General features: G+C 38.6%; 1 protein-coding gene across 1 annotated transcript; it reads right to left on the bottom strand.

Annotated features, from left to right (window-relative positions):
• Positions 1 to 2805: 2805 nt before the first annotated feature.
• Positions 2806 to 12273, bottom strand: LOC113069576 (LIM/homeobox protein Lhx3-like). The gene is made up of 6 exons (XM_026242742.1): positions 11941 to 12273; positions 7275 to 7446; positions 6987 to 7189; positions 5426 to 5577; positions 4628 to 4799; positions 2806 to 3987 (listed from the first exon to the last, which is right to left on the bottom strand). Exons 1-6 carry the CDS (start codon positions 12008 to 12010, stop codon positions 3560 to 3562), a joined length of 1197 nt encoding a protein of 398 aa, XP_026098527.1. The 5' UTR covers positions 12011 to 12273; the 3' UTR covers positions 2806 to 3559.
• Positions 12274 to 26957: the final 14684 nt, after the last annotated feature.

Here is a 26957-nt window from a genome sequence, read left to right on the forward strand (position 1 = left end):
TAACCTTGACCAGACTGGAGGAGAAATTCAGTTTAAGGTGCTCTAAAATTAAACTAAATGTTTAGAGTAAATAAATACATAAAATACAGAATTAAAACATATTATATTCATATCTGACATGTCATTGCTCATGTGTCAGTCGACTGTTTTCCTGGGTGTCCGGTAAAAACAGGATGTGGCTAAATGAAGTTATTATTTCTTTCTGTTTTGATACAGAAAGGTGTGATAAACAATTCCTTCTCTACAAAGCGACAAGTCCTTATGCGAAGTTTCTGCTTGGAAAATTGGAATTCATAGTCAAAATAAAGTGGATTACTTATTGAAGGAAGTATGCTTTTTTAGCACTAATTCCACAAGATGAAGAACAAGAGATGCCCTAACTGATGTGTAATTGATGATTAAACTACGTCAATTACATTCAGACAATGCAACAGAAGGTACATACATTGAGCAAATACTTCTATCCAATGCATATTTTAGTATATTCATGTTACACCTTTATCAGTATGTGCTCATTGGAAATCAAACCCATAATCTTATCCTACTGTCATCATGCTCTAACAGCTGAATTTTGTTCTGTCACCTCAACTAAGTAATGTCGAAGTCCCTTTAAGAAAAGTCATTTGACTCTGCGGCCATCTTTGAAACGCCTCTCAGGCATGCAAGTGCAGTTCTTATCTCATTAAATTCTCCAAAATTACTCACTAAGCTTACTATTAAATTTCACATTTGAAATCACCAATGAAATCTGATATCAGCTGTCTCATAATTGTTTCTTTTGCTCAAATAACATTAAAATTGCATATTTTTCAGGCTAGATCAGCCAGTGTGCATGCGCAGTCCTAAGCACATGACACAAGATTTAATTGGAGTGATTCAGAACTAGCCAGTTCCATGCCAGTTCACAATATTTGGAGAGCAGGGTTGCAAAATAACTTTCAGGGGAAGTTGCTATGGGCTAAAAGTTGCTAACTGACGCTGTGACGTTGCATGATGCCGTCATTACGTAACCATGACGTAAGAGAATTTCTTATTATTGGGAGATGTGAGGGTCTGTAGTACTTACCATTGTAAAGAGCAAATGAATTGGATCTAACTTGGCAGCTGAAAAGCTGCTAAATCTAGCAACAAAAAGGCTAAGTTTCAACACTGTCGGAGGAGAGGTTTTCCATTTTGAATTGCACTGCGAAGAAAACTGGATAACCAGTAAGAGTTGCTTTGGTGGTGCTCATGAACTGAATATTTTGCTAAGCGACTCAGCACTCTTGTCTCTGTACTCTTGTACTTGGTGTTGTTTGAAAAACACTGAAGCAAATACAGAAATCCAAACTAGCCTACTGTTTGAAAATCTGTAAATACTATTTGACTTTGCCTGTGTGTCAGAAAAACTGAAAGCTAGGTAGCGCCTTGTGTACTGGTATTTTTCTTTTAGCGCAATCTACTGTAAGTGAATGTAATTCATTCACCTGTCTACTGCTTATATTTAGCTGTTAAAGGGCTCCATGTAGAATTCAGAAACCCTTGTTATTAGCGATACCGGTGGCCATGTTTCACATGGATTTTCCAACAAAACTGAGTCCTTCAAATAAAGATGAGTCTACAGGCTCTCATTTTAAAAGTTTTGTTCATGCTGTTCACACATTGGCGATAAAAAACAATGAATAGCCTACTTGAAAATTATTTCATACACCCCTTTAAAAAAAATAAAAAAAAAATTCCATGGAAGTAGCTAACTTTAGCTAGCAATAATGTCACTTGCTACAGCAGCTAGAGTACAGCTTTCTCTTCTGTCCTGTAGCCTGTAACATTCAGTGAGCAATATAATGATGTGCTTAATGATACGGTACTTGTCTTTCCTACAGATCTGGAATGTTGAAATTGGCTGACTGTAAAGTGACAGAAATCTCTCGGATTTCATCAAAATATTTTAGTTTATGCTCTGAAGACGAACGAACTACGAAGGTCTTACGGGAGTGGAACGACATGAAGGTGAGCAATAAACAACACAATTGAAATTTTTGGGTGAACTAACCCTGTCCAACAGGATGTTATATGATTCACTTGCATTCAGCCAAAAACTGTATGTATTAAAACAGGTGCAGAATATTGTATTTTACAAAATAGTCTCTCAATGTATTTCATTATGAATTTTTATATACATATATAGGCTATATATATATATATATATATATATATATATATATATATATATATATATATATATATATTATAATAATCAAATATACTGTTATTTGTCAATCTCGTTTGGGGTGCCTCGTTCGTTACACTGTTATCTCTAAATACAAACAGCCTCTAACAGAATTTCATCTGTGTAATTGACTCGGACTCTTAAATAGTAAACAGGCCGAACTCTGACAAGCAGGATTGAATATGTCTATGTTGAATATGAATATGTTGGGTCAACATGGCACGCTTATCTCCAAATCTATGTGTTGCAGCGGTGTCCGTATCAAATTTCTCTGCTAAAGAGGCGTTGAACTCTTGATATGCCTTTGTTCACAAGCCAGAACGCTGATTCGCCGACTCAGCTAGATCTGGGTCCATTATCTTTGCCCTAATATAAGATCGATGTGAATAATCTCGGGGGGGGGGGGGGGGAAATCATAAAAATCCATGCCTGTTCGCTCCAACTAGCCACTGGAGAAACCTCCCTGGATCAGATGGCCGCTCTTCCGTCTTTAGAGCACACAGAACAATGAGAAACTATAGAAATCTTCATGCTTTTAGCAAATGAAGAATTAAAAAACACAAGCCCACAGTGTTAAAAGATCTCTGCCAGGAAGCGATGGCTACTTGAGGATTTCGCTGACAAATTTATTAAAGACCTTTATCACTTAACCATCATCAGAGAGAATAATTAAGACATAAAACATTTTTTTCACATAACACATACAGGAGCCACGGCGCCTCTCGGGCCAAATGTTTCCAACAGAGTGCAATGAACGAGACGCGTCTGAAAACACATAAATGCATAGAGGAACTCCTACTGAATAGAAAGAGACAACAACAACAACGTGTCTATCCCTGTTGTGAAACATACAAAGTCTCTGTGATCATATTGTCCAAGGAGGTTGTATAAAAATAAAGACTCCACATTGATAAAATGTTATATAACGTAAATAGACAATTTGGCAACGACCATATAACCAAAATTGGTGATATCACATTTCTACACATCAGTAACAGCAATGATGATTTCATCTTTCTTTGTGTACTGTAACTGACTTGAATTCTCATTTTGAAGAAGAAAATAAAATCTTTGTATGGTTAAGAAATGAAGGTCTAGGTATGGTAAAAGTTGGTGAAAAGCTCCAATAGTTGGTGAAAGCTTTCCTCTCAATGTTGTGTCCTTGTAGAACCAAACAGAAGTCCAAAGCCTTGGCAAGAGTTTTCAGCTCCAGTCTTACGTCCATCGCAAATTGATTTCCAACACTTCCACCATTAATAGAGAAGATATGAGGTTCATCCGCTCTGTAATCCCTGTCCACTAGTGGAGATCTGCTCTAGGTCTCTTTCCAAAGAGCAATCTTCAAAACTATCAGAACTGGGCATGATCCACTTCATCCAACCAGGACGCCGGGCTCGCAGGGAAGTCCGGGTACCCACCGCTGCTTCCCGTGGACAAATCAGAGCTCGGCCTGTTTCCCCCGACCATCATGCGAACCCCCGAAGTCATGTTCTGGCCTCCACTCTGACCTACCATGGGCAGGCCAGACTCTGGATACACCAGGCTGGAGATGAGGGGCTGGTGTCTGGGAAGAGCCTGTAGTGAGCCTGGAGACTGCGGGAGGCTGTAGGGGCTGCTGGCCTGGATGTCGTGGTACTGCTCCTGCGAGGGGATGATTGTGCCGTGCTCCAGCTGGAAGGGCGGATGACCTCCACCCTGACGACTCAGAGACGGAGAGCTTTCACTCAGACTGCTGTAAATGCCGTTGGAGTGACCCAGCTCCGACATGGGCGGCTCGTCTGTGCATAGAACACGGCAAAGAGAAACAATAAAGTGAGTGGCGGATTGTCAACACAACAATTCAATTATGTTCAACACATATGCATTCTTAAAAATGAAGGTTCTTTATTGGCATCGATGGTTCCATGAATAAACTTTAACATCCATGGTAACCTTCCATTGGAGAAAAGGCTCTTAAAAGTGGAGAAAGTTATAGAAATGTTCTTAACGCTAAACGGAAAAAGAAGTTATCTCTAAAAGATTCTTTGGGGAACCCAAAATGGTTCTTGCTGTGAAAACCTTCTTTTAAAGCTTTATTTTTAAGTGTGAGGCCAGAATTACGACCAAAACTCTCACTGAAAAACTGCCATGCAATAAGTCAGAGCTCTCACTTTTCCCAATTATTTTATAAACAGGCTTTTCAGAAATATACTCAATAAACAGTTCTATGCCTTAAATCAAATGAACTGGATTTGGCATTGCAGCATTTGAGTCAAAAGCAAAAAAGAATATTTGAAAATCATTCATGAACATTTAGGGGTGATGCATGAGGTCCTTGATTCAGAGAAACTCTGATCTTAAAAGTTTTTATTTGATACTTCATCAAACAATAGTCATATTTGTGCAGTTTATTTTATATTTATTTACTCATTTACATACCTGTGAAGGAGACCTCGGCATCACTGTCCATGCCCTCCTCCTGAGTGCTGTCTTTGTCTGATTTGGAGCTCCCGCGTGACCTCTTCATGTTTCTGAAGTACTGACCCCATCTCTGTCTTCCTGCATCTTTTTTCAGTCTTTTCTCCTTTGCTCTTCTGTTCTGAAACCAGACCTGTGCAGAGAAACGGGTTAGGTTGACTCCAACCTGATGATAGAAAAAAATTGAGTCTCCACTGTAAAAAAAAAAAAAAAATTATGTTTACGCTATGTTTACGTTATTATTTGTTTTTCATATAGCATAATTAACATACATGTACAAGCTAAGCAACATAATTATACATACTGGATAAATTTATTCATGCAATTCTCAAAACTGAAGCAGAAAGTAAATAAGCGTTAAAATCTTCAGTGTGGAGCATGAATATAATCTGTACATTTTCTTCACGATTCAGTGACACGTAGGCATATTGCGTTCGACTTTTACAAGAAATCATGAAAGTAGCCTATTTTATTCAAATCAGTCGAGCCGCTGTCATTAAAAAATAGCTTCGCTTGTTTTCCCATTTGTGAGATTGTTTATTAATTAATTAAAAAAATCTATTTAGTTTCTTTATTTCAATTTCATTGTCAGCTCACCTAAACTAAAGTGTTTCGTGTGGTAACATTTAATAGCCTACATCACGACTATATTTTAAGGGTGAGACAAATAACCGCGCGTGTAGTTCTGTTGTAATGCTCGTGCACTGGTTTGAATGGACTGAGAAAGAGCTGTAGGTGTGATATATGTGTAGATGTTACCTGCACCACCCGCATGTCGAGGCCGGTATCTGAGGACAGCTGCTCCCGCACGTGTCGCGCGGGTTTCGGCGAGTTATTATAAGCGTTCTTCAGCGTCTCCAGCTGTTTGGCGGTGATTGTTGTGCGCGGGCGTTTTGCTGTAGAATCCGCCTCTGTAATATAAGAAACATATTTTGATCTACACAAATTTATTTATTTATTATTCTACAACTATATGCTATAATTGAAACGGCACCGTTAAGGCGTAATGCTTCTTAATTTATTCTGTTCTATTCTATTATATTCTGTTTTCTGAGGTATATAACAAAGGCAAATGAATTTCAAATAATATGTAAACGTATTATTTATTATTATACATTTCTTGTTTATTATTATTTTTTGTATCATTATTTTAATTAGTTTAGACGGACGAAAGACAGGTTTTAATATCCTTAGAAACAATTGTATTTATGCATTCTGTTTATCGATATACTCTGTTGTTCTAATCGGAGCGCCGGTGAAGTGAAGGCACTGAAGGCTCGTATTAAAGATTTAGAATGCAGTTATTCAGTGTAAGTTTATCTGCTCAATGAATGACGATCAGGGTCTCTTACAGACCCTATTCCTAAATAATTCACATGGACCGTTCCGTCTCTGTAATATAAGAAACATCTTAATTTAACAACACGGGTTTATTTCTTATTAGACGTTTTTATCATCTATTATATTCCATCTAAATGTGTTTCCTTTCTATTCTTTGGGCCTAAAAGTTTTTTTTTTTTTTTTTTTTTTTTTTTTTCAGCGATGGTTCCTCTGTACCAAAGGTTACATTGCGCAGAAGGTTATTTATGTGTGGAAGGACGTAAGATTATTCAAATTAAGTTTTCTCTTTCAACACAAAATTGAAGGAGAAAAAAAAAATACAACTTTATAAGAAATATTTTTTTGTTGGGGGGGGGGGGGGATCAAAAATTATTCTGCGACAACCCCCTTTAGTAGACTTTATTTTTAAATGTCTATTCTATTCTATTCTTTTCTATTCTATTCTATTCTATTAGACTGAAACACCTTTATTGAATGCTCAGAATGCACACAGTGATGTGGAGTCTAACGTTAGCTCATCTACACAGTGGATGACACTAAGGGCCTTTCCAAACGTTATTTCCAAATGAATCACTAGGCAGTCTGATTTGTGCAGTATTAAAGCGCTGAAATCTGGCTCAAAATTGCCCCGGATGAAGATTGTGTCTCTCTGACTCCATAGATCAGCTCTAGTGCGCGTGTTCAGCGCTCTTCTGTACGGGGTTGGCACTTATCGATCTGGAGGCTGGTGAGTTCGTAATTACCTGAGCCGGGTCAAATGTTTATGTACGAGCCCACAACCAGCGAGATTAATCAATCAATGTGAGCTCATCGAATAAAAGAAGTAAAACAGTTAAGACTTTGGGAACTGCACTTGCTCCAAAAAAAAAAGAAAGAAAAAAAAAGAAAGAAAAACAGCGTTTGAACTAATTCCACTAATTTTCTCTTTTAAAAACAAACACTTCTGCTGAATAAACGATGGTATCGCATGTGCATATACCTCTCTGTTTGGCGGTCTCATAATCGGCTTTACACACCAGTCGACTGTCCTCCATCAGGTAGTACTCGTCACCTGTGGCCAGCTGCCTCTTACAGACGATGCAGGCGAAGCAGTGCAGGTGATAGACGAAATCCTGCGCCCTCCGGACCACCTGTGTCGGCGGGATGCCCTGCTGGCACGCGGCGCACTTGGTCCCGAATCTCCTGGGGACGAAATACAGGCAAACACCGGTCAGATGGCACCCGAACGATATGAAACTATATATGTGCTGAAACATCAAGGACTCACTTGAAGAAGTCGTCTTTGCAGTAGACACTGTCGCCTCGACTGAAGCATTTGTCGGCCAGCTGAGACTGACAGTCGTTGCATTTCAGGCATTTGCTGTGCCAGTGTCGATCTAGAACCTTCAGGATAAAACGATCGACGATGTGCTGGTTACAACCAGCGCAAACAGGAATATCTGCGAGCAGAAAATACAAGAAAGCGGTTAACATCAAATAGGCTACTGTCAGAGCATTTTTTTGTTGGTTATATTATTACAAATACGCCATACTGGAGAATTGAAGAGCAAAGCTCTGCTTTCAGCAAAACAGCTGTAAACAGCTGAAGAAAAAAAAAACAACCTTAAAAAATCACCTTAGCCTTCACTTGGAAATTATCATTATTCTGTTAAGTATCCAAATTGCACCAAAATTAAAAGCGCGATCAAATGACAAGAAATAGGTGGAATAAAACAACACACAGAACCTTTATAATTGTTAAAGATCATTTTAGCGTAATACGTATTATTATAATTATTATTTTATATTTATATTGTTGTTGTTATTAAATCAATAATAATAATAATTAGATTAACTGCGTTAATATTATAATTTTACAATATTACAGCATATGAGCACAGCATGATAAATCACAATACAGCTCAAGGTCACATAAACTACATCAGTAAACTGACGAGCTCTTATTAAAGTAATCACTCTCGTTAACAGCAAACTGAGAACGTTCACTTTAATGTGTTCACTCAGTACTGAAGTATTTATGATGCAAATCTGAAGTCTGCCTTCATAAAAAAAAAGAATAAAAAGCAACAGCCTTTCCAGTTCACAGATACATAAAGCACGTAAAATCAAATCAACAGCATTAAAAAATATAACCATAAATACAACACATTTATTATTATCAACGTTTTTGTCTCCAAGACATCATTTCATGAGGTCATAAGTAAGTCTCGAGTTCGGTGCGTATCATATCCGGTCATATTCAGATTAAAATGAAATGAAAGCACTAAGCACTCACTCCTCGAGATGTTCTTGTTAGCCACAATAACAGTGCAGGAAGTCTCTTTGAGCGTGTAGCTGCTTCTCTGACATCAACGCACACGTCATGAACAGGTGCACAATACCTATCAATTATTCAATCATTAGTCTATAAAGGACAGAAACCTCCTCTTTTTTTTCCCTTCAAATAGTGGCTTCTGAAATAGTTTCTGACCCCCTGCAGCCTTCACGAAACATCTGGGAAACTGTCATTATCCCTCAACACTCATTGGAATGTTTTTCGTTTTGTAAAATGTATTTGTACACCACGGACCTTCCACCAAGAACAAACCAAACATCGATTTCGCGCCTTAAAATCACTCATGCGCGTGAAAAGCCGAAAATGAGAAATGTTTGAAAAGAAATATTTGTGGAAACGAAAGACGCGGACATATGTTGTTGTGAGCCGCTGTTTCAAATTGAATCCCACAGAAACACAATCATTCCCAATCCAAAACATTAGAGCGGCACGAAAAGCGTTTCACGTGCAGGAGAATTATGAGTTATGTTGAGAACAGATCTATTCCAAATTACGGTGACATCTTTTAAACACAAGGAGCATTAAGAGTTCCCTCAAGACGGTATTTATTTTTTAATGTAAGGATAATTAAATTAAAATCTTTCAGCAAATGTGCAGCTCACGCAAGAATGGATTAATACTGGAATGCTTCATAATTTCTAGATCTGAAGTGAAATCAAACATACAACTGCAGGACTCCGTGCTCTGATGTCGGCTGTACCTTTCCGGGACTCCTCTCTCTGCGTGAGTAAAGCCAATAGCATCTCCGTGTGATGAGAGCACGGCTCTTTCGGCGAATCCAGGGCCTTATTCTGCTCCATTTTCATTATTCCGATAAAAAAAAAAAAAAAAGACAAAACGCGTGCGATAATAACTATCTGAGCGTTATGCGCTGCGCAGAGTTGACAGAAGACGCGCGCGTGTCAGAGACCCATTTCTGCGTCTTGTGGCACTTGCTGAGCAATAGAAACGCCGCCCCGTTACTCTGGTGACTGATAAAACAGATGGACATCACCTGGACAAGACCAGCAGAGCAGCCTCAAGGAGTTTCTGTGCTAATATCCACACAGTCCTTTTAGCAGTTTTGCGTTGGAGATGTAGGCTAATTTCTATTCACAAATGTTTTTTTCACGCTGAATGTCATAAATGATGCCTTCAACTGTTCCCACGACGAGCAACAATTAGTTGTGAATGATGGAGACTGTGTTTCCCAAAATCAAGTGTGTGTCCAAAACATGCGCATTTGGCAAATCCCCATTTTTGATATGGACCTTAGGCTATTCAAAATACACCCTGCAGCAGTGCGCAAAGCATACAAAGCCAAATATACAGCCACTACAACCGCAGTTGACAAAGAACGCACCAGAAAGACTAAAATGCGTTGTGACACATTTCTAAAACATGAAACGTGAATATGCATTCATATTTGTTTTGCACATCGAAACAGCTGATTAGTTAAAGGTCTCATGAGAGTAAATATTAGTGTACGAATTATTTTCGATAGACATTACAGGATGAAATTGGCGTCAATTAAATAAAACCATTTCTACGCTTGTCATTGTTTTTATTTTTCTTCTTCTTTTTTATTCTCAACTGCATATTCTTTTGATAGACAATCATGACACTGAAGCAAACAGATAGGCCTACTGAACGTAAACAGGCATAATGCAAATGTCAAAACGAGTTAATTATTACAGAAAGTATTTCACTTGATGTGAACACAAACAACAGAAATATGCTTCTAAACTATGCACTTTGTAGTCTGCCGCAAGGCTTTTGCTTCTTCAAAGCGGAAAGTGAATCGTGTCCTTTTGAGATGCACATAAACTGTGAACTAGATCCAGATCCTACACTGAGTTGGGTCAGACAGCTGTTTGTTGTAGGAAAGAGAGGACAGTTGTGTGAACTGCTGATCGAGCTGCTCAAGCTCCAGATGAATGTTACTGACACTGATCTGCTGTGTCTGGGGAAATCAGCTTTAGTGCCACTGCGGCCGCCGCATGATACACTCAAAATCAATGCCACATCTGCCTGGATTTCCACACTTTCTAAAGCACATATGTCGGCGAAAGGTGCTGCAGTGTTGCTCCTTACTTTCAGCTTCGTCATTTTTGTCATATTGACCTATTCATCTTTAATGTAACAAAATCTTGCGAACGAAGGTGGGGCGGAAAAAGCACTATTTTTGACAGCTATTTTTGACCACATCATTTTGACACCGCTACAGCTATAGCTCCATCATTTCTATTATATTTTTTATTTATTTATTAATTTTTATTATTATTAATATACAAAAATGACAGTAATTTATTGTGGCAATTTCGCTGCATATCAGAAATGGAAGTGGACCATTTATATATTAATCTCTGAAATGTACCTGTACAACACACTTGAAGTTTGACTACGTAATGATGTACATTAGCGAGTCACATAATTAACGACTTGTAATTACCGTGTAAATACAAGGCTACGTATTGAAACCCTAGTAAACATAATTATAAATATATGTGTAACATGTCAACTGTTAAATAGCTAGTGTTTAAAATTCTTAAAGAAAACCTTTCTGTAAATCTCTCTCGTCTCAGAAACAGAACGTGTTAAAAAACACATAAATATGTCTTATGTTATCAGTTGAACTCTCCAACAGCCCTAAACCGGGTCTCGTCTGGTTCAGGTGCTGCACCTGTTGAGGGGAACCCGATACATGCTGCTCTGTTTAAAGGGCGCGTGGATGGAGGCTCGGTCCGTTCGTGGGTTTCTCATGACAACCGTGACCGCGCGCGCTTTACATCTGTTCCACGCGCTAACAATGTTATTACAAATTCATATGGCGTCCGACGGGCGAATGATCGGAGCAGAAACAGTTGTTAGTAGATCGAAAAAGACAATTTTTCCAAGACTATCAATATTACTTGAATGTGAATGATGAAAATGCGCATCGATAGCCCGATTTTCTGTTAATATTTGGCGTGCTATTTTTATGCAGAAATTGACTTTGGAGTGCAGGTGATACGCACATGTTTGACGTGCATATAATATTTCTTTGCATATTATTATATTCAGTTTTTAATACTCCAAACAGAAACAGATCAGGTTAACCAAACACTCTTCAGAAGGGTTCAACCATTCATATCCGCTTTAGGGTTCTTGAGGTGAAGGATACGGTGTTAAAAAGTCTTAAATGTGTATTTATGTATACGTTTTTCATCTCAGGGTCTAGGGCTTGTTAAATGCACTGGCATTTAATGAAGCCAGTACAATTATTGAAAGGTCTGAAATAGGATCCCTAGTGACATTGGCTGTACTTATTAAGTTATATATTAAAATAGCAACATAGGCTAAATTTTTTTAGTGTATATTATAAAGACACGAACATTTCTCTGAGTCAGAGATAAAATGCAATTGTATTTTCTATTCAAACAGGTCGTCTGTTGCGTGTTTAACATAAATATCGCAGGCTTTAATAGTTTGTAATTATTTACCGGCGGATTGTTGCTATTGTGTTTTTGATGACGTGTCACAAAGCTCATTGGAAGCTTGTACATTTTCCAAACAATATCCACGTTAAACAGCCCAACGGCATCTGCGTTAAAATGCTGTAGAGACATAGCACTCTTACCTTGACTCGAGCTGTACCTGTTGTAATTTCCAGCATTTTGACAGCTTGATCCTGGATGTTCTAACAACATTATGACAAATAATAAATAAAATAAAACAAAACTACCAGGAGATCAAAGTATTTATGATAAAGGAAAACGAAAAACAATATGTGACTGGTTAAAAGCAGTGGAAAAATGAGCTGCCCAACAAAATAATGCACAGATAGTGCACGGTCCCTCGGCCTTTTCAAATGTCTAGACTGAGTCGCTGTGTTGTTCTGGAGGTCTGATGGAGGAGGAATCCTGATGACCTGCTGTTGTTTAGCATCACAAAAGCGCAGGATCGGAGCGCGTCACGGCTCTGTGTGTATATGTGTGTGTCTCTGTCCGCGGTGCTGAAGGAGTTTCTACAGAGGCGTGAACGCGCCGACCGACGCCCCCAGCCACCCCGCCTCCACACACTCTTAGAAGAAAAGGTTCTATATAGAACCTTAAAAGGTTCTATTAGGCGCTGCATATTTGGAACCCCTAAAAGGTTCTATACAGAACCCTTTTTAAAGGTTCAATCAAAAGAACCCTTTAGGGGTATAATTTGTTTTGTCCTTTCCGGATTAAATATTTAATATTATTGACAAACATCAAGACCCTAAAATGTAAAAAAGTCAAACATGAACACTGAAAAAAGCACACGCAAAGTACATAGAACTAGTAATTGATTTATATTAACCAAAATAATGACTATTACTGAAAGAAAGCTACTGTAATTGCAAGTATTGAAGGCTTTAAATGTACAACTCAACATTAAAACATCAACCATTTAAAAATATCTTAGATAATGAAAATATAGTTTCACCTACATCTACATGTTACAAAATAAGTCCATAAAATGTAAAAAAGGAAATTAATCTATCACAAATGAATAATGCAAATGTACAGATTCATCTAAATTCCCATCAGGGTTAGAACAACATCAAGTACCGCAAAACTACAAATCCATATTAATATAACTCACAATGGAAAAAAAACACAGATATAGAAGTACTTAAGTACTTGTGTGGACTACTTTTACTTTACTATAACTATTTTTTACATGGTGCTTTTGCATAGCTTTTGAAGGTAGAAAATGCCACCTTTTGATGATGTTAAAAATAAAATAAAAACAAATGAATAGATAAATGCATAACAAGTTGACCATTATTATACATATTATTGAAAAAAGCAAAAAGGTACCACGTGATACACCAGACGACATACATGTAAAAATATCTGTTTATGAGAGTTCCTGTAATGCATATCAAATTAAAATATATTTTAAATGGTCATATCAGACATCAGATCAGACAATGGTGGTATAACAGTAACATAACACTGGAAGTAATGATGCTTTAGTTGATTATGTAATATTAAATGATCAGTTGATCACTTTTTTAATTGCCTTTTGGTGGCATCTATGACCCACCATACGCACGCACGCACGCACACACACACACACACACACACACACACACACAAACTCAGATGCACCCTACCAAAACACTCCCTCAGTCCGTCTCTACCAAGCCTGAGCATCTCAGCTATTGTGTCTGCGCTGTGCCTCTCCTTTCACTTGATTTCAGTAAATTGCTAAAGTCTTAATGCACCTGGGGGCCACTTACAGGGCCATTTCAATTAGGCTTTAATAGAGTTCTGTGGCATTTGCGCCAGCGTACGTGGCCTGGTGGCAGAGCTTCAGCTCATCGCACACATGCAGGAAACAACACGTCCTCTGAGCTCAGTCAGAGACACTTGAAGATCCTTGTGTTGTGAGGTGCACATAGCAGATCAAAACTGTATATTATTCTGGAGTGGAATGTCCAGCTTTTTTAAATGATTGTGCATTTAAGGGCTGTGAACATCAATAGTCTCTTTGTGAGGACCGTTGGGAGACAGAGTCATCTGGAGGAACTGGACCAGATGAAAGTGGATGCATCATATTCAAAATAAACCAAAGCCAAGCCATCTACTCTGCTGTGCATCTTTTAAAGGCATACTTCACCCCAAAATAAAAATGATATTGAAAATGTATTCACCCTCAGGCCATCCAAAATGTAGATGAGCTTGTTTCTTTATAAGATTTGGAGAAATGTAGCATTGCATCACTTGCTCACCATTGGATCATCTGCAGTGAATGGGTGCAGTCAGAATGAGAGTCCAAGAGCTGATAAACATCGAAATAATCCACAAGTAATCCACATCACTCCAGTCCATCAGTTAATGTCTTGGGAAGCCAACAGCTGCATGTTTGTAAGAAAGAAATCCATCAAGTTGTTTTTAATATCAATCCAAAAAACAAGTCCAAAATCCTTTATAACACATCCTCCACTGAAAAAGTGATCAGAAATCTGCAAAGATCAAGCATTGTTTTCAAGTCAAATCAACCCAAAACAGCTCAAAAAATTTATTATTATGGATTTAGCATTATTATGTATTATGTATTTAACCAGAAGCAACAGTTTAAAGCAGAGGTCTCCAAAGAGGGCTGGTGTCCTGCAGAGTTTAGCACCAAAACTAATTAAACACACCTGAACCAGCACATTAAGGTCTTACTAGGCATGCTACAAACTTCCAGGAAGGTGTGTTGAGGCAAGTTGGAGCTGAACTCTGCAGAACACCAGCCCTCAAGGACCGAGTTTGGAGACCCCTGATTTAAAGTTAAAATGTCTTAATAATGGATTTGTTTCTTACAAACATGCAGCTTTTGGCTTGACAAGATGTTCATTGATGGACTGGAGTGGTGTGGATTACTGGTGGATTAATGTGATGTTTTTATCAGCTGTTTGGACTCTCATTCTGATGGCACCCATTCACTGCAGATGATCCATTGGTGAGCAAGTGATGGAATGCAACATTTCTCCAAATTATAACCCCCCCCCCCCCCGCCTCTAAATCTACATCTTAGCTACATCTTAGATGGCCTTGGGGGTGAGCACATTTTAAGCACGTTTTCATTTTTGGTGAACTACTCCTTTAAAAGCAAGGCCAGGAATTTAGTAGCAGTGTGATTTGCAAATTTTGTTAATACCACAGGCGGCAATCACCCAGTTATTCCTTCACACTGGGTTTATGAGCAATATAAACTAAATCCACTTGCATACATAAAGATGGCAACCTGGAGTCCTTCAGCATCTCTTACCTCCTCATAACACACACACTCGCTGTCATGTAGTGCTGTTGTAAGTCTTAAATTCTGTCCAAGATTTTATCTATTCTAAATCTGCTAATATTTTGAAACGCTTCATATATCATAGTGCTGAAAATGAATGTGCCAGCATGGTGGATATAAAACAGCAGGTACCTGGAAACACAGGCCACAAATCTAACAATCTGTAATGATGACCTGTGAGTATTGAAAGGCAGATCTAAAATATGATTAATTTACTTCATTAATGTATATGCACTCTAAATATCCTGCAGGATTAACGCATTTCCTAAGTAAAGCCTGATTTGCTCTGTAAATTCAAAGTGAGGCATGGAGCTTCGTTGCATATGTAAACAGCAAATTACTGCATTAGGATATTGATTACAGGATAGTTATGAATTTACAGGATGCTTGAGGAACAGCACATGCACAGAAACATAGCGACGGCAAGAGCTGCTAACAGCTGTGAAACTATTACAGAAAAAACAAGAGCTGAACAATCTACAGAAAAACCCTGACTGTAATTAGTGCTGTGTGTGTGTTAGTCACTGTGCACTTAAATATTCCTTAAACCTTCTTTAAATTACAGACGGATAATCTTTTGGTAAAAAAATGCACAGTTTTGGCAGTTTTGCACTTATTAGTCTGCATAAAACAAGAAGAAGAAAAAGACGCCTCACATGGCTGCTGCTGAAAACATGCACAGCACATTGCGTGAATCAGAGGTAAAAAATTATATAAATACTGTTCAGTTTCTTGCTCATACCAATGATTTTGTGTCTTTACACATCAATGTACAAAGTTAATATTCAAAAATGTGAGTGACGGTTAAGGGGTGAAGACATGTATAGCTTAATATAACATAAATTATGTCTTTTATTGAAATATGTAATAGAAAACCCATGAAAGATATATGTATATTGTATATTCTTTTTTTATGTGCACAGTACATTTTGTGTTGATGACTTCAAATAGTTGCACTCGGTGAGCTTCTGGCGCTTTTTACCGAAACACAACTATGAATACACAACTCAAGGAAATAAAATACTGATATGATACCACATTGTGTGGCTTTGGTTTGTAATTTTCAGTCTGAGGGGCAAAAAGAGAAGCAATATAAGACTTCACTGATTTCCTAGCTATACGAAGAGGAGAAAAGAATGGGAAGGTGCATGTGGATCAATAAAACAAATAAAAAGTCCCGTTTTTCACTTCTGCCCTGGTGCCTTTGAGGTTTTTAGTGGACCACTAAACAGCTTACAAAAGGCTGAGACAAACGCTATGGCGAAGTAAACATGCCACGCTAATAAACGTGCGTCCGCTGGAGGAGTTTCTCAGCACGGATTTCCCTCGAGATCCGGGGTGTTTTAGTCTCAGTCATGCCCACAGACTGTTGGCTAAATGTCTGATGCATATGGGACAAAAAAGTGGACACCTCAGGAATGTCGAAGTCGTTATCGGATTGGTTGAATTCAACAGGATTTCCATGAGACGTGTGTGTCGCAATCTGCCTGGAGTTATCATGGCGCCAAACCCTCTCACAAAAGAAGAAACCATTGTGTTTACAACTGTGTTCACCACAGCTTATCAGTATCAACTAAATGCTGGATTTTCAAAAGTATGTGAAATATTTAAAGTTCGCGCCATAGAATCTATCAAATACGTCAAATATGTAATAAGAGTTTTACACACAGATCGGTTATTGTGGCGACTTTTCCAAACCTCGAAACGTGACGATGAATGAAACGCACTGTGATTGGTTGTTGACATGTCGGTCAAACGGCCTCATGGGTGGGCCTTGGCCAATGAAAGCTGCCATGAATTCCAGACCTTCAGTCTATTACATGGGGGCAGGGTTTCATATTTTATTGAACCTGGGTGCCGCCATTGGCTAGCGGACCCCCACCTGCTGTTAGCATTCCATTGACTCCCATTCATTTTGGCATCACTTTGACAGTGAATAACTTTACATGTGAGGCATTTAAAGACTCCATTTGTCCATTCATTATTTCTAAAGAAACACGAAAATGTGTGAAAGGCCCCATTACCTTGTATCTTACGTTGTGGCCCCGTAGAAGCAGTTTTTATAAAAATAGGCTAACGATTGTGTCACACAGTATTGCATAAAAGCAACGGGACAAAATTATTCAACAACATCTGCAAGATTCGGTGGGTGATTCAGATTTCTCTTGGCACAGCTATTAGAAGACTTACAATTGTCAGACAGGTTGCTCACGTGACATCTACGTCATCAAGTTCAGTTTGAGTCAGCGCAGTACGCTCGACCCCCAGGAAGTGCGTGCTTCTAATGGACTTCACTTGTCTCCATTAAATCAATGGGGCCGCTGTGTCCATTTCTTTTACTGTCTATGGTCTATTCCGACTTGTAGCGGCGGTAGCTCACCGAGTGCAACCATTTTACATCATCAAAATAATGGTGCCCCCATGGTCCAAAATATGTATAAAACTATGTTTTTTTATGTATAAAATAAACCTTTAATGGGTTTCCAGCTACATATTTTTAGTAAGGACATCATTTACATTATATTAAGCTATACAAGTCTTAATACCCAGGGATCCCTTTAAAATGTCATATTTAATTCAATGTGTTATTTTCTTTGTGACTATTTGTATAACTTACAGCAAGTGTAAATTGTTTCAAAGTAAATCCTACATACTAATTCAGGTTCCTACTCCAAAATTGAAAGGCTCTTTGTAAATTCTGAGTGAAAACAGTTTCTCCACCAAATATTTTTTGTGCAATTCAAACAGAGTAAATATTATTAAACTACTGGGTTGACATAAATGACCAGTTCACACATGTTATTTTCCTGAATGCAGAAGTCTTTGCACATAAACAAGTGGTGTGTGTGTGTGTGCTGGAGTCTGATGGTCAGAGGTTGAGCATGCTGGTCCTGACACCGGCTCTCCATTGTGCGTCTGTCATAATCAGTCATGCGTCTGAATAGAGTGTCCTGTGCATGGAAGGAGGGCACCAATTACACGCCTCATTAAACAGGCTTGGTTACTCAATGTTGTGCTGATCCCAGGACATGTCTGAGGGAACACCAGCCAGACTGGAACATGGACACTTGGGGATTTTGGATGGGGAGGTGTTTCTTATTTAAGAGGAAGAGAAGATGACTTTCTTACTAGACATCCAAAGTCCCAGTCTGAGCAGGACATTTGGAGGCTTTGTCGATGACCCGCGGCTATATGTCTGGCTATATCCGCTAGCGCAGTAAACTGTCATTGTTCTGAAAGTGTGTCCATCTGGCGGTTTCATTGGTTAGCGATGGCTTTTAGAGCAGCTGGCTAAACTGTCCAACTGCTCTTGTCCACGCGTTCCTGACTGCCCAACCGCCGACCCGAGTGTGCTGGCCATTCAGAGGGTCAGCGGGCCGCAGCGGGTCTGGACGGGTGACACCATTGAGCCTTTTGTTCACTAGTGTCCTACTGTAACTGTCTGAATGTTATTAGCTGTGGTGCACAACCCTGTTAAACAGAGTCAGCAGTGATGCCAGCTCATTTATGAGTGTGTCAGTCTGATATTTAGTTTTTTTTTTTCAGACAATTTTTTGGTGGGTTAATAAAGCAATAAGCCCCATGACAGTGAATTTATAACAGCTAAGTTATAAATTCACTGTAAACCATTGCTTCATGGGACTTATTGCTTTTATAAAGCGGATATTCATATATGTAGTAAGGTTTCACAAAACAATGCTCCTCAGAAACAGTTGTGGTTTCCAACAAAGTGGTTGCTGAGCAACACAAATGTAAACAAAGGTTTATGTTTGTCGAGCAATTAACAACAACTTTGAACTTGGCTCAGCCAATCAGAATCAAGGACCGGAAATATCCGATTACTAATTTATTTTATTCTTTGCAGATTCATGATATTAGGTCTAACCTGCTGTTTTTGTTTTGTTTTTAAAGCATACACTTCCCTTCAAAAGTTTGGGGTCAGTACATTATTGTCTATGTATGTATAGATGTTTACTTTACTGAAGTTTGGAGTAATGATGCTGAAAATTCAGTTTTTTTATATATTCACATAAAAACATTTTAAAAACTGTAATAACATTTCATGTGTACTGTATTATGTAAACAAATAAAATAAATTGGTGAGCAGAAGATTCTTCTTTCAAACCATTAAGAAATAATAGACCCCAATCTTGAACTGAACTGTAGTGTATAAGAACATAAAAATCAACATGATTATGTATAAAGAACACTACATTACATTTATATTTACATTTATTCATTTAGCAGACGCTTTTATCCAAAGCGACTTACAAATGAAGACAGTGAAAGCAATCAAAAACAACAAAAAGAGCAATGATATATAAGTGCTATAACAAGTCTCAGTTAGGTTAACACAGTACATGTAGCATGGGATTTTAAATAATATAATGAATAAAAAGAAAACAGATAGAATAAAAAAAAGAATAGAGCAAGGTAGAGGTCTTTACACATACTAACACACACACACACACAAACACACACACACACACACATATAAAATTGCATAATAAATGAAAAGAAAATAGAATACAAAAAGATTAGAAAGGTAGTTAGATTTTTTTAAGAATAGAATTAGAATATTGAGTGATAAAGTTAGAGGGTCAAATAAAGATGGAAGAGATGGGTTTTAAGCCGATTCTTGAAGATGACTAAGGACTCAGCTGCTCGGATTGAGTTGGGGAGTTCATTCCACCAGAAGGGAACATTTAATTTAAAAGTCCGTAAAAGTGACTTTGTGCTTCTTTGGGATGGCACAATCAAGCGACGTTCACTTGCAGAACGCAAGCTTCTAGAGGGCATATAAGTCTGAAATAACAAATTTAGGTAAATGGGTGCAGAGCCAGTGGTAGTTTTGTAGGCAAACATCAATGCCTTGAATTTTATGCGAGCAGCTATTGGAAGCCAGTGCAGAATGATAAACAAATTTGAACATCACATCAGCATTAAACCTTGACCAATGATTTGCCAGTTTTTTTTTTTTTTTCTTTGTACCATAGCTTTTTTTTTGATACTTCATTTTAATTTTACTTAAAGATTTTGTCATTTTGTTGTGCTTTCATCATCATCATTATTATTGTATATAATTGTCTTTTTTTTATTAGGTTTTGTATATGTATATGTATGTATATATATATATATATATATATGTTTGTGTGTGTGTGTCTATAGGTTGTATTATTATTTTTTTTTAATTTCTGTGTTATTTTATTTCAAGTAGCAATAATAATTTTATGGTTTTCAGTTTAGTTAAATATAGTTTACAGTTTAGTTAGCTGTTATTTGCAGACTCAAACCCTAGACAGACTGGTAGGTGTTTGATGCAGAATAAGTGCATCTCCAAAGCTCCAGTCAGTGTAGCTGCTTTGTTCAAAGGGCGACTGCACTTCTACTGACATCAGCCTCGTAATATTGAGATGCTAATGATGAAGCACATGATGGCACAAAGGCAGAATACTGTGACTCTCTCCGGAACAATGGCCTTTAGCTCACAGCCGACACGATTACAGCCCAGCATGTGTCGCATGCTTTATCCTCCAACAATATGAAGCCACAACTGTCCAGCGCTGAGGAATCTCTGTGCTTTCTCTGGGCTTTTTATTCCTCAGCGCAACTGCCCCATATTTCATGTTGCTTTAAGTGACCCTTAAGACTCTTCTTTATTTTGAGAAGATTTTCTAAAAAAGCAAAGACAAGACACATCAGGTCAGACACATAATGAGAGGGCAAAGTTCAAAACCCTTAAGAGAAGTTAACACTTCCTTCTGGAGTGGCCGGGCTCTTCCTTAGGTGGTCTGATCTTTAACCTGCAGGAAACAAACAACAAATGCAGAACATTTTTACTCAAGTGTCATCAGAGTGTGAGTGTGATCAAGTGTCATTACTAACAGAAAAAAAAAAAAAAACAATCATCGGAGATGAATCTCATGAATACAGGTTCAGGTCATGTTTCACTCCGAAAGGAAACCATTTGCATATCGAAAACAGAGCCCATTTTTAGAACCATCTAAATCATTTTCATGACAGTTATGCACATGGCCCTCTGGATGCTATGTTTTCATAATACTACTACTAATCATCAGATTACTGTAATACAGTGATATTTATTTAAATCAGCATTAAATAAAAGCAGTACAACAAAAAGTGCCTATCTATAAATACATTACTTTTTTCACATTACAGTAATGAAAATTTGGAGGAAAATATACTAAAAATTTCACAAAAATATTGCCAGAAGTAAAAACAATTGATTTCAGAACTATGTAACTGTATATATCAGCTAGTTGGCATAGACTTCTCATTTTAATTTAGCTTGTTTTGAAGTACTAAAAAACTGAAACTAATAATAAAAAAATTAAAGTGAAAAAAGAAAGTTAAATTATACTAAATCTAAAGATAAAATCTAATACTAAAATGTAATCTATAAAACTGTAAAAATAATTTAAATGATACTAAAATTGTCACACGTGCTGCTGTGCAAATCAAAGCACACTAAGATGGGGATAGATATAAAGAGTTATTTTAATGATCATGGGAGAATAAGGGTGCAGTCAACACAAATCTTCAACCATTAGAACTTAACATCACATTAATAGCGGACAAAAGGGAACTGAACAGACAGGGTTTAAAAAGGCATGGAAAGTAATCAGGGGAATGGAAACAGGTGGGGATTAATCAATTAACAAAATGAGGAATGGAACATGACCAAATAAGGGAAACACAAAAGGAAGAGAAAGTCCATGATCTTGACAGTTCGCCCCCTCCTGGAATGGTGCGTCCTCGCACCGAAAGAGACAGTCCTGCGGAGGGAGTGTGGGGGTTCAGGAGGCAGTCGTGGGGCAGGCAATGGAGAGGGAGCATGGCACCAGGGTGGAGTGGATGGAGGGAGGAGCCCCGAGGCGGCTGATGGTCAATAACGGGCCAAGGTGAAGCCGGAGGGACGAGGGAACCTGGTGTAGCTGGTGGGATGCCGAGCCACAGTGTAGATGAGGAAGCTAAGAGCCAAGGCAGAGCCGATGGGTCGGAGGTCCAAGGTGGAGTCCCGGGCTCGCAGGCTGGAAGCGGAGACAGGGGATCCTCATGCCAAGGCGGAGCTGGAGAATGGAAGTACCAAGGCGGACCAGAGCGCCCAGATGGCGCTGACTGAGGGTGAGCCGAAGGGCTGACAGACACCAGTGGAGATGGAGTAGAAGAACTGACTGGTCTAGGAGGAGGCGGGAGAGGGAGGCTGGGAGGGAATACAGGAGGATCAGGCATGGACAGAATCAGTGGAGACACAGGAAATTTGTGGATGGACGGAACCAGCGGAGACACAGGAGAATCTACATAATTTTCAGAAACGAGTTGCAGCTCACCCTCGGTTGCAGAAGTGTGGGCTGGGGTTTCCTCGATCTCCACCAGTAATCCCACAACGGACGGTGTTGCCGGCTCACACACCTGGTCAGTCGTGCTCTCGAGTCCTAGCTCCCGGACAATGATTGGCTCCTTTATTTTGGGCGGCTCGGGCTCTGCGGCTGCGGTGAGCTCTGGCTTTAGCTCCGGCAGCTGGATGACAGCTGGCTGGTCTCTGGTTCGGAAGTGGGGCTGGAGATATCCTCCTCAGCGGGGTGAACGGGGATCCGTTATTCACCAGCACCCACTCCACAAAGGCGGAGAAATCCTCTCTGGGACTGTTTGCTGGTAGGCATGCCTTACACCACTCACTCAGGCCGGCGGTCACATTAATAGAGAACAAAAGGGAACTGAACAGACAGGGTTTAAAAAGGCATGGGAAGTAATCAGGGGAGTGGAAACAGGTGAGGATTAATCAATTAACAAAACGAGGAACAGAACATGACCAAAATAGGGAAACACAAATGGAACAGAAAGTCCATGATTGTGACAAAGATAACAGTGGACAGCACACATTTCCTATCAGAAGTAAACATGATTAATAACATATTCTAAAACAGTACCTGTTTTTATTGAGTTGTCATGTGAAAAACTGTCATATTACAGGCAGTGCTGGGTAGTAATGTAATGTAATTTAATCTGGATCACATTATCAGATGCCAAAATTTAAGTACTTTATATGTAATGCAGGGATTCCACTATTTATGTATGTATGTATTTATTTCTTTGTCGACTGAACCTCTTTCGCCTAATATATTTACATGAAACATTTAAAATGCAAATGTGTTAAATAATCAAGGGTAGTCTGATTATATTACCAAAAAATGTGTAATGTAATAGATTACATAACTGACTAAATTTTTTTTTTTCATGTAATTTGTACTCAGTAATGGACTACAAATTGTAAATAACCTTCCTAGCATTGATCACAGTAAATCAGAAATGCAAATGTCCCAAATTCCTACACATATCACCCAAACCCAGTCATTCATTATTTGACTTATGGTATGTTTATACAGGCATTTGTACATAAATCATATTTTAATTTATAAATCCTTTTAAAGCAAACATTATTTAGCATGCAACACATTCAGCACCTTCAGTCAGCAGATAGTCTTTCAGAAAATCATCAGAGCAATGTCATCAGAGACAGAACTGACTCGTATAATGATGGATGTAATGAATCAGCTCCAGAATTAATGGATTTATTATTTGTAATTCATCCGCAGCGTGTCAGTGAATCCGGGACAAATGTGCTTCCATGAGGAGCTCTGGGGTCAGCCGTTTAAAAGCCTGCATTCATCAGCGAGTCATTATTACATGTCATCAATGCTGAGCCGCTCTTGATAAGAAAACAATTCATCTAACACTCTTCAAATCACACAGGTGTAGGTGCAGGACATGGTTTATTGGAATAGTTTTCATGGAGATCGAGTGATGCCTTTCATGCACACTAACTAAATGAGAAACGAATGAAGGGGGTTTGTTTTGGGGAGGGGAGTAGGTCTTGGTCAAGATGGAGACGTGTGTTGTGTTTTTTTCCTTTCTTTCTTTCTTTCTTTCTTTCTTTCTTTCTTTCTTTCTTTCTTTCTTTCTTTCTTTCTTTCTTTCTTTCTTTCAGGGGCAGCAGCATTTAGGAATCACACACTCGTCTCCCAGCCCATAATCCCTCAGTCTCAGACTAATGACCCACTTTCCTGGAGGAGTGGCACGGGTGATGAGCCGTCCGGCCAGCATGGAGCAACACTCGTGTGTGCAGGCGGGTGAGGCGGAGGGGAGTGTGTCAAAGACAAAACCAAAGGGCTGTGCGCGGCTCCCAAGGGGTCTCGTCCTGTCAGCGAGGGGAAGAAAGATCTGTAATGGTCATGAATTGCTTCAAAAAGATATAACTCTACAAAACACAACAGGGTTGCACAAGTCTGTTTAGATCAAATACACCTGAAAAGGCTCATTAAAATATTCAGCAATACTTCATTACATGTACGCATTTGCAAGATGCATTCAAGCTGTACATTTCTTGATAACACTTAATGACACTTAACACTTATTATAATATAATATAATATAATATAATATAATATAATATAATATAATATAATATAATATAATATAATATAATAGCAATAAACCCCAAGAGACTATGGTTTAAAGTGAACTTATAACTGCCATGGGGCGTTGTTATGTATAATGTGAAGAGGAGTTCCTAAAATCTGCCTTAAAAGCCCTTACAGTAGCTGTTATAAATTCACTGTAAACCACGGCTTCACGGGGCTTATTGCTTTTATAAAACAGTTACTTCAAAAATATGTAGTAAAGTTTCACAGAATAAAACAGAGTAAATAAAGTGTAATGATATAAATAAAAACAGTATTCTTCCACCAAACAATATAGTTCCTCAGAAACAGCTGTGGTTCCATAAAAGTGGTTGCCGAGCAACACACAGACAAAAACAAAGGTATATGTTTGTAGAGTAATTAACAACAGTTTCTAACTCGGTTCAACCAATCAGAATCAAGGACCGGAACTATCAGTTTTATATAATATAATATAATATAATATAATATAATAAAATATAATATAATATAATATAATATAATATAATATAATATAAACATTTTATTGTTAGTTAATGTTAGCTCAGGTACGTTAAATAATAAAAACAGATTATACTGTTATTTCTTTTAATTTTAATAATGTAGAGGTAAATTACGAAATAAAAATTAACTAGGATAACTACATGCTTTAGAATTATAATTTTTCCTAAAAGGGATTTAAATGAAAGTTCACCCAAAAATCATCATACTCTCACTCATGTGGTTCCAAAACAGTACAAGTTTCTTCTGTTGAACACAAAAGATGATATTTTGAAGAATGTTGATAACCAAACAATTGATGGTAGTCATTGACTTCCATAGTATGAAAAAAAAAAAAAAACTTTGTGAGTCAATGGCTACCATTAACTCTTCGGTTACCAACATTCTTCAAGTTATCTCAATGATTTCATTGCATTAAGTTATTTTTAGTAGCAAAAATGTATGATAAAATTACTAAAACTTCTTAATTTAAAAAACAGAAATATGAAATCAAATTCAAAATATTAACAAAAACTATAATAGCATATTGTCAGGGACCAGTCATGCCCGGTCCCAGCCAGCCCACAACGATCAAGCTCCCCTGAGTATTAATCACCCTCACCTGTTCATCATCAACGACCTCATCAAGGCACTATAAAGCACTCACCTCAGCCCCAGTTCAATGTCAAGCCTCCAAAAGGAACAGACCTCATGCTACAGTCCCCTGCTCGTCCCATGTCCCATGGATTCCAAGACGTAATGTATACGTACTTTTGAAACACTAACCTTAGTGTCATTGTTCTGCTGCCTCCAGGATTCACGAGCTATTCATGTTACCTGATATCCCAACGATCTCCTGAATCTCCTGTGTTCCCATCGAGCTCGCTGGAAAGTTTCCTCTCCTGTAAAAGAAAGGGACAAGCATTAGTGAACCTTGATTGTGTGGCATTGACCTCTCTTCTATGGACATACTCACCTGCCTTCAGCCCCTCACTGAGTGATCTGCACCGTAGCTGCACCTGAAATCACTTACTACTCACCGTGCACTTGATCTTGTGAAAATAAACTCTGTGTTGAATTCACTTACCTCTGCCTCCCGTGACTATCCTGACAGAAGGCTTGACCAACACCGACATGAATTCGACACAGCCCAAAGGCAGCGCTTCCGCAAACACCGCTCCCACACTGGTGTACATTGCCAACACAGTCTCTCGACCAAGCCCTTCTCCGGCCGGGCGGAGGATTGCAACGGGTTTCTATTACAATGTTCACTTGCCTCTTGAGCAACACGCACATCAATATCCCACAGAAAGATCAAAAATCTCGTTCATCATCCAGCAGTTAAACGGGGCCACACTAAGATTGGCGGAAGCCTGTGGTTTCAAGAGACTGCTGCCACCTCGTCAGTACAGAATTTCACTTTAAGGAAGTGTTTGGGCCCCCTGTAGGTGATTCTTCGGTCAGCGATTAATTGTTAGACTTGCGTCAAGGTAAAAGACCTGTTTCGAATATTCCCTTGAATTCCAGATTCTGGTGGCAGTGAGTGGATGGAACGAGAAAGCACTCCTTACGGATTACCGAAGAGGATTAAATCCCTCGCTTTGACTGCAGCTCACCATTTATTATTATAATCTAGGGTTAGAAAAAATCATGCAACAAGCCCTATGAGTTCACTTAAGATCCCAGTCCTGTTATCGTGAAACTCACATCCCAGCTCCCATTTCCCATCAGAGTCTATCTGAAGAAACCCCTGAATCATGGCCTGAAAGGATGCAGGTTGAAACCCACCGACTGTCTCCAGCAGAGCACAACCGTCGACGATAGCTGAGATTATGCCTCTACTGTGGGAATGGAAGACACTTATACGAACCTG

This window comes from Carassius auratus, chromosome 5, assembly GCF_003368295.1.
Source record: "Carassius auratus strain Wakin chromosome 5, ASM336829v1, whole genome shotgun sequence".
In the NCBI taxonomy this organism is placed as follows: domain Eukaryota; kingdom Metazoa; phylum Chordata; class Actinopteri; order Cypriniformes; family Cyprinidae; genus Carassius; species Carassius auratus.

Bases quoted from the DNA above. Each gene is read 5' to 3' on its own strand.
- LOC113069576 (XM_026242742.1), bottom strand. From the start codon at position 12,010: ATGTTGTTAGAACATCCAGGATCAAGCTGTCAAAATGCTGGAAATTAC. The intron at 7,190-7,274 runs GTGAGTCCTTGA...TTTCGTCCCCAG, and splicing joins TGCAAAGACGACTTCTTCAA to GAGATTCGGGACCAAGTGCG. The intron at 5,578-6,986 runs GTATATGCACAT...CTTATATTACAG, and splicing joins TGAGACCGCCAAACAGAGAG to AGGCGGATTCTACAGCAAAA.